The sequence below is a fragment of the Rhinolophus sinicus genome, linkage group LG06 (genome assembly GCF_036562045.2).
Source record: "Rhinolophus sinicus isolate RSC01 linkage group LG06, ASM3656204v1, whole genome shotgun sequence".
Lineage (NCBI taxonomy): Eukaryota > Metazoa > Chordata > Mammalia > Chiroptera > Rhinolophidae > Rhinolophus > Rhinolophus sinicus.
This window is the reverse complement of record NC_133756.1, coordinates 52,964,526-52,973,003: the sequence shown is the minus strand read 5'-3', so window position 1 is coordinate 52,973,003 and position 8,478 is coordinate 52,964,526. Positions and strand designations below refer to the sequence as shown.

The following is an 8,478-nucleotide window of genomic DNA, read 5'->3' as shown; positions in this document are numbered from 1 at the left end:
TGCGGCTCGCCCCGTGTCCCCGCCGCGGCTCACCAACCCCGGCTCCTCCGCCAAACTACACTCGCCTTCCAAGCAAAGCAAGAGAGGCCCGGATTATACACCACCTCTCCTCGGTCTTTCCTTTCTCCGCTGTTCTCAGAAGCAGACCCGGGATTAAAACCGCACGAAGAAGATAAGAAACAACTCAACACACACTCGAAATAGAGCGGGCCTTTTCTGCGTCAAACACATCTAATTCCCCTGGAAAGCGCAGGGAGGATGGGTCTCCCACCTACCCCGTCCGGACCCAGGGCTGGCACAGATCCAGTTACGACAGAAAGGCAGTATCTAGTCCCAGGAGGTCATTTGCGTCCCTGACATACCCCTCTTCTCAAAAGAAAAAAAAAAAAATTGTTCCCCAGAAAGTGACCTTCAGAACCGCAACTAAACCTCAGATTTCGGCCCAGCCCTTGGAGACTTTAAAGGCCCATTTTCTACCCTCATTCTGTACTTAGTCACGGAAGACATGCCAGCCACTCAGATTCATAGGGTTCTTAAAATGGTAATTTGGAGTAAAATGTAACTCAAAGAACTTTGAATCATTCATTAGCACCTTATAATTACTCTGCTAATTATGTTGACACGGCACTTAATCAGGAGTAATACGCCGTCTTGTCACTGGCACTTCCCATTACTCTGACATTCAACAAGAGACAGGTTGGAGACATCCTAGGAAAAATGATGCAAGTTGATACCCTGCGACGAGGCGTCACAGTTATACCACGCTCCAGGTCCCCCAGTGGATCCACAGTGACTATTTCCTTTCCAAATAAGTGGCCGGAAAGAGGGAGCAAGGGAGGGAGGGAAGAAGGGAGGGAGGGAGGGAGGGAGGGAGGGAGGGAGAGAGAGAGAGAGAGAGAGAGAGAGAGAGAGAGAGAGAGAGAGAGAGATTGAAAGCTGGCTGGTGGCGAGACAGAATACGCACTGCGGGCCTACACCCAAGTTCCCGAGCCCCAAGCCAGCATGACACCGCAGTGAACCGTGGCTGCCCTCGCCACTACAGAACGCCTCGGGGTTTTATTTCCCCCGCTCGGGAGAAAGTGTCTGTCCCGGCATTTCTTCCAGCACGGGCTCTGATTGGTGACTAGACGGGTCCGGGTTTTGAGCAGCAGGCCCCTTCCCTCACTCCGCCCGAGAGTGCCGAATGAGGCGGACCCCGCTCCATCTCCCTTCAGGGACAAGACACCTAGCTGGGCCAGAGCCCAGATGCCCGGGCTCTTTGGGGAGAGAGACACCAGAACTTCGAGTCCGCCCGCCCACCCAGAGCTCCGGCTGCTGGAGTTACACACTTTCCGGTGGGTTCCTTCAGGGATCCCCTTCCTCTGCTTTCAGTGTACGCCGACTATTCAGGCGTATGTTTGGAGATGCTAGGAGGGCGGCCGCGCTGGAGTCTAAAGGTAAGCCAGCCGGATTCCTTCTCCCTTCTTGTCCTTTTTCCCTTCCCTCTTCGGATTTCTTAATAAAACGGGCAAATCGTTACTATTCCCTCTTTCTCTTTCTTTTTCCCCTTTTGGTTCCCGTCTCTAGTCTCCCTCTGCTCTCTTCCCCTCTCTCCTTCTGCCCTCCCGCATGACTGTGGACACCAGGACCACTGCAGGACTAGGTGTTCGGCTTTGAGCTCCAGGCAAAGGGATGTGCGGGTTCTCAAAAGAGCAGCCGGCGGGAGCCGCGCTCGCTGACCGGCTCGCGAGCCGCGTGCCCATTGGCTCCTAGCACGTCTGCGTCGTTCGCTCTCGCGGGCCTGGCCAATGGGGACGCGGGACCGGGCGCGCGGCCTCGGCTGCAGGGGCGCGGGCCCGACGCGGCGCGGGGAGCAGCGGCAGTGGCCGTGACGTCACGGGAGGGGGTCGGCGCCGCCCGCCGGCTGCCGGATTACAAGCGAACGCGCCGGGCTGCGCCCGGAGTCGCACGGCTCCACTTCTCCGCCGCCTCCTCCGCCTGCGCCTGCTCCTTTTCCTCCTTGTCCTCCTCCTCCTCCTCCTCCTCCTCCTAGTGTTGCTGCGACCACTGCGGCGGTGTCTGCTCCACAACTTTCCAAGAAAGTTCAGAAACTAGGCTCCGGGGCAGCCGAGTCACGCGCCGCAGCCACCTTGGGGAGCCGGCGGGGAGCTCCGAGGGTGCGCAGCCGCCTGGGCTTCCCGGTCGCTGCACCTGCCACGTCCGTTGCCGCCGCTGCCGCCTGGTGCCAGGCTGTGGGCAAACCCAGGTGGCGGCGGCACAGGCAGTAGCGGAGGCTTTGGGGTCACCTCCTGCCGCCTGCGCCTTCGCCTGGGTCCCCTGCGCCGCCACAGCCGCCCCACGTGCGCGGTTGTTCCTGGAGCTCAGGCTCCGTGCTTCCTCAACAATTTTTGTAACTCCCCCCTTGGGTTCCCTTCTCCCCACCCCTGCTTTTTGCAATAGGAAAAAAAAAAAGTGTCGAAACTGCCCACTGATTGCTACCTCCCAATCATCCTTCCTTCCCTCTCTGCCCCACTTTTTGTTTTACGCGGCGACAACATTGTTTAGTATTTATTTTGTTTTACGATCGATAGCTTCCTTTGCTTGGTCCCGGCGGCTGCTGAGCGGCGGAGTGGCGTGGACCTCATGTAGAAATGACAACAATGGAAGGGGCCAGCGGGTCGAGTTTTGGAATAGACACGATTTTGTCCAGTGCTAGTTCGGGCAGCCCCAGCATGATGAATGGAGATTTCCGCCCGCTTGGCGAGGCTAGGACCGCGGATTTTAGGAGTCAGGCCACTCCGTCTCCCTGTTCGGAGATTGATACCGTAGGAACGGCGCCTTCTTCTCCCATCTCGGTCACTATGGAGGCCCCAGAACCGCATCTGGTAGCAGACGGACCCCAGCATCACCACCACCTACACCACAGCCAACAGCCGCCGCCGCCAGCCGCGGCCCCCACGCAAAGTTTGCAGCCTTCGCCCCAGCAGCAGCTGCCGCCGCCACCGCCACAGCAGCCTCCCGCCCAGCAGCTGGGCTCCGCCGCCTCGGCCCCCAGGACTTCCACCTCTTCTTTTTTAATTAAGGACATCCTGGGCGACAGCAAACCTCTGGCTGCGTGTGCACCCTACAGCACCAGCGTCTCCTCTCCCCACCACACCCCGAAGCAGGAGAGCAACGCAGCACACGAGAGCTTCAGGCCAAAGCTGGAGCAGGAGGACAGCAAAACCAAACTCGATAAGCGGGAAGATTCCCAGAGCGACATCAAATGCCACGGTGAGTCGCGCCGCCTCAGCTCCCTCAGCGGTCTAGCTTTTCCTGCTGGTTCCACCTCCCGTTCAGCCTTCCGCGAATCTCTGATGGGGCGTTATTACCGGAGCTTCTAAGGCGATCGTGCCACAGTCAAAACCAGCAAGAGGGAGGGAGGCCTGCCCGGGCGATTTGGGGACTCGTCTGAAGTTCTGTTTATTGTTACGTTTCTACCTCTCAAGCCTCACCTCCAGCCTCTTCCTTTCTTTGTTTTACTTAATTTTAATTTATCAGGAAGGGGGCAGTGGCGGAGGGGATCTAACGGGAAATACTTTCTCCGATAAAAGGGAAGGACTTGAGATTTTTCTAGCCGAACCTTGGGAGTGGGAATGGGGGAGGTGGGAGAAAGAAATAGGATTAGCTAGCTTGGTGTCTTGAGGTGTGATCACAACGTGGTGTTTATTCTGTAATGCAAATTATTTCATCCCTCCCTCCCTCCCCTCCACCGTATTTTCTAAACACCATCATAGAAATTATCAGATTTAATGAAGGAAAAATTGGAAGAAATAAATTTCCAAGTTGATTAACAGAGAAACTATTTTTAATTAGACCATGATTAATATAGGGCAACACACAAGGTAAAAATTTATAATCAGATTTTCAGTATTTTTAAAACACCCTTCTTACCCCAGTGGCCCCAATTGAATATCTGCATTTTAGTAAGATTTTTGGCTCCTAGCAATATTTGGAATTTAACATCTATGAAAGCGAAATTTTATGGAATTGAATTTATCTATTTTTGTCAACTCGTTAAGATGGCAATTGAAATTGCCCTTCAACTCCCTTTTTTCATTTTTTTCCTGACAATTTCATAAGTGTTCTGGTTTTTATAGGAAAAGAGTTTTAACAAACCAGAAGAGTTCTTTTTTTTTCTTTACTGATGAGTTTATCATCATCATCACCATCACCATCATCATCATCATCATCATCATCATTATTAATCTTTGCCATCTCTGGGAAAGATGTGTGCTGACTGTCTGGAAGGTAGAATATTAGCTCCTCATTTTACTATTATAGCATTAGCATAATAGTGCCCAAAACAGATGTACAGTCTGGTCTGGCGATTTTTTGTGCACCAACCTCCCCAGTGGGTCAATTAGAGAGATTATTGTTCTTCCTGCAGGGAAGATCAAGGAGCACAGCAAAAACGGGTACAAACAGAGAGGGATTGACATATCGATTTCCCAGCATTTCAGTAAAAAACCAAAGTTGACAAATAGAATCCGGAAATCTCCGGGCTGTCACCTGAATGGGCTCAGTGATTTTGAGCTCAGCTCGGTGTCTGGGAGACATATTTTTCTGAAGCTTAAAAAGACCTGGTGCAAGCAGCTGCAGAGGGCTTGATTCCAACATTTCCCAAGTGCACCTGAAAAAGGAAAAAAAAATACCTGTAACTTTTGAGTAAACAGAAAAAGTAAAATGAAAAAGGTGCCTCCTCCTCAAAAAAAAAAAAAAAAAAAAAAAAAAGACCTTTTGAAAAGTACCAAATCAGAAAAAAAAAAAAAGTCTTGGTGAAAACAATAAAGGAAAGAGACAGGTTCTCCTCCCAGTCAAGGAAACAACAACAAAAAGACCTTTTATTGTAAAGTTTTTTTTTTCTTCTTAACTTTCAAAGATGGCGAGATCAGATCCCCTTTTAGAACCCTTCCAGGAGCTCTGCACAAGCCTCCACGCTCCCAGCCAGAAATTGGTCCTCTTCCTTGGTACTGGCTAGGGTTCAAGTATGTGTATGACAAGGGTGGCAAAGTATAGTCCTCAGAAACCAGAGGCTGGCTTGGGAATTTGGAAGTGTGTGCCCAGAGGACACTCCACCCTTCCCTATTCCAGGCTACTTGACTAAACCGCGTCTGGCTTTCTATCATAGGAACAAAGGAGGAAGGAGACCGGGAGATTACGAGTAGCCGAGAGAGTCCCCCTGTGAGAGCCAAAAAGCCTCGCAAAGCCAGGACGGCCTTCTCTGACCACCAACTCAATCAGCTGGAACGTAGCTTTGAGCGGCAGAAGTACCTGAGTGTGCAGGACCGCATGGACCTGGCAGCCGCACTCAACCTCACAGACACCCAGGTCAAGACCTGGTACCAGAACCGCAGGTAAGGGAGCTTGTGTTGGGGAGCAAATGTGTCTGGCCATCCCAGTCATGACCACAGCACCACTCTTCTTCCCGCCTGGCTTCGGGAGACTCCAGGGACTTGGAGGGCCCAGAGTGGGCACTTGGGGGCTTTCAAGCTGGAGCACGGATTAGCCTCAAGGTGAGAACTGTCCTATGAGCAGCTGGAGTTTAGAGAATTTTGCATTTCTAAATGTCTTAACATGTACTCCCTTCCCTCTCAAACCTGAGTGGCTGGAATTCCCCCCACTTCACCCCCAAATCAATCAAGCCACACCTTCTCAAATTGAGACATTTGTGCAGCTGACACGCAGGTCCATAGAGCCTGCTCCGCACACCCTTTGGGCCTGCCCCAGGCTGGTTCCGAATGTCTATAGCTGGCCACACAGCCTTGCCATTTTGGTCCCAGAAGAGCTGCCACACCGCCCTGGCAAAATGTCCTTGCCTTGGCCTGTGAGGCGGCCAGGGAGTTGGGGTAGGTAGCCGCAGGTAGGAGAATCTGGCAGCTGGCCAGGAGTCCGGACTGGGCGTCTGTCCCCTGTACTGGCTGCCTCAGAGTTCACCAGGAACCACTTCTTCCCATGAAAAGAAATTAGGAAAGAGGCTGGCAGCTCACAGGCCCCCGAACTGTAGCGCGAACCCGGGCAACCTGAGGCTGAGGTTATGCTGTTTTCAAGCCTGCTGGTTGTCTCCCTTGTCTCAATTGTCTCTCCCTCTCCCTTTTCTCTCGTTTGTGTTCTAATCGCTCATAAATGCGGTTGGAAATGCCCATCCAGTTGTCATCTTTACCATAATTTTCTGTCTCATTACATACGGTTTCAGCCACCCTAATTCTGTCGGAAAACATTAGTGTCATTTGTAGCCAACTTAAAATGGGCGACATGTTTATTAATTTGGCTGGAGCTGCTGGGTATGGACAGCCCACCGGCCCTGAGTTCCTTCCTGAGGCATTTGAGCAAAGGGCTGCTCGCCTCTTCTTCTTAGCAGGGATGCGGTGGGGGAGGGAGGAGACAGAGGAAAGCTGATCACAGATTTTAATTGTTATTCTCTCCCAGAGGAGAAAATATCTTGAAATGCATTTTTCCCCTCCCAGAATGGCCCCGAGGTACTGTCCCCTTGGGAGAGCCCTCCCTCAAACGAATTCCGTTTCAAAACCTGGTTGCTTTCCTCGCCCTAAGCCCCCTGCCTGCTGTAAGGTCCTGTCAGGCTGATGAGAGAGATGTGTCTCCACAGCCCTGGGGACGGAGAGGGGCCAGGGTCCAAGGCCCAGGAGTCTCTGTGTCCCTTTGTTTACCATTTCTTCTCACTCAGCCTGGAGGATAGGGGGAGGGGCAGAGAGCGGACACTTTGGGTTTGTTGGGGAGCCACTTACTCGGGTTAGGGAATTAGAGGAGGAGGGAAAATACCGTCTATAGAAAGCGTGGTCTAAGTTGGCCTTCAGGGAAGTTTTAGGAAGTAGTTAAACTATAAGCGGAGCAACAGCAGAGCAGAGGATCAGGAAGAGGCAGCAAAGCTTGTAGAATTTCATTTAGGAATGTCTCAGACATTGAAGGTGTAATTTACGAAGTTGATTTGGATTCCTGGTCCGTCATTCTATGAGCAAGAGGGTGGTGGGGCGGGGGGACCAGAAGATGTAGTTCATTCCTGGTTCTCAGAGCTCTCTCAGGCCCGGTCCCCCAGAACGAGACGGCGGGAGAGGGCGAGAGAAGGGGCCTTGGTGTCTGGATCGTGCCCACAGCTACCGGGTGCTGCATGCCCGCTTTTTTCCAGGACCAAGTGGAAGCGGCAGACCGCGGTGGGCCTGGAGCTGCTGGCCGAAGCGGGGAACTACTCGGCACTGCAGAGAATGTTTCCGTCGCCTTATTTCTACCACCCAAGCCTGTTGGGCAGCATGGACAGCACTACCGCAGCGGCGGCTGCAGCCGCCATGTACAGCAGCATGTACCGGACTCCTCCCGCACCCCATCCCCAGCTGCAGCGGCCCCTGGTGCCCCGTGTGCTCATCCACGGTCTGGGGCCCGGGGGACAGCCGGCCATCAATCCCTTGTCCAACCCCATTCCAGGCACCCCCCACCCCCGGTGAAGAATGAACAACCGGCGCTGCAGTCCCTCCCCTGTCCCCTCCCCCACCCGGACTTCGGCCCCTCCTCTCCCCATATCAGGCCTGCAGGCCTCCCTCGCAGCCTACCGGGAAGCGGAGAAGTAAGAGGAAGACGCTCACCAGTGGGCGGGGGCCCCCAAAGAGGAGCCAGCCCTCTGTTCTCCATCTCCCCACCCCCAGAGACAGGGCTGGAAAGCTCCCCTACAGCAGTGTGACTGGCGAAAATGCTGACCCCACACAAAGTGCGACCAGTAAGTGAAAACATCAACAAAAACAAAACCTGAAGTTCTTTTTAAAAATGACTTTGGGGACAAGCAGGAGGGAGGGCGGGGGGGAGGGGTAAGAAGGGAAGAAAGAAGGGCACGGAGAGGAAACTGCCCAGGCTGAGAACTGTAGATGGACCGACAGCCTCAAATTCCGAGGCAGAGGGCGTTGCTGTGGACATTCCGTCTGCCCCAGAGAAAAGGAGGCTAACTGAGAACTTTGCACTGATTTCTCATGACCTTTTTTCTTTTGGAAAAGTGGCATGCTCCATAATATGAAACAAAAATGTACATTTGAAAGACTGAGTGATAAGTGATATATCATATTTATTATATGTTGTCCAAAAAGAGTCACTTATATACGTTAGTAAAACATGATTTTTCTTTTTCATGTCTTTTTGATTCAGTAAAATAAATGCTTAGACAAAAATATAGATTTTTTTGTGATTGAAAATTACAAAAATAAAGTTTATCTTTTTTTAACAAGTGATGAAATCCAAGGGAGCTGATTTCACTAAAGCAGAATGTACTATAATGAAATGCTAGAGTTGGTTTAGAAAAAAAGTCCTTCTCGGAATATTAGGAATTTATCAAATCTGTTAAGACGTTCGGTTGACTTGTGTAAAAACAGCTCCATTTTTCATGCTGGTCTCTTCCAAGCCGTTATTTGATGTGTGTGGTTTCCTTTCTTTGTAAGTGGATGATTTCAGAGCAGCCGACGA

At 52.0% G+C, this 8,478-nt stretch overlaps 1 protein-coding gene across 2 annotated transcripts; it reads left to right on the top strand.

The window, feature by feature from the left end:
- The first annotated feature begins 926 nt into the window (after positions 1-926).
- Positions 927-8,143, top strand: BARHL2 (BarH like homeobox 2). Of its 2 annotated transcripts, none has more exons than XM_019753219.2 (4): positions 927-1,436; positions 2,571-3,252; positions 5,150-5,375; positions 7,163-8,143. In XM_019753219.2, the coding sequence occupies exons 2-4, from the start codon at positions 2,631-2,633 to the stop codon at positions 7,473-7,475; spliced, it is 1,161 nt and encodes a 386-aa protein (XP_019608778.1). In that variant the 5' UTR covers positions 927-1,436; positions 2,571-2,630; the 3' UTR covers positions 7,476-8,143. The 2 variants fall into 2 exon arrangements, with proteins under 2 accessions (XP_019608778.1, XP_074191221.1); XM_074335120.1 differs by having other exon boundaries at positions 1,567-3,252.
- The last annotated feature ends 335 nt before the right edge of the window (positions 8,144-8,478 follow it).

Excerpts from the sequence above, each read along its gene's own strand:
- BARHL2 (XM_019753219.2), top strand. The coding sequence starts at position 2,631 with ATGACAACAATGGAAGGGGCCAGCGGGTCGAGTTTTGGAATAGACACG. Across the intron at positions 3,253-5,149 it reads GAGCGACATCAAATGCCACG|GAACAAAGGAGGAAGGAGAC; the intron begins GTGAGTCGCGCC and ends TTTCTATCATAG. Across the intron at positions 5,376-7,162 it reads ACCTGGTACCAGAACCGCAG|GACCAAGTGGAAGCGGCAGA; the intron begins GTAAGGGAGCTT and ends GCTTTTTTCCAG.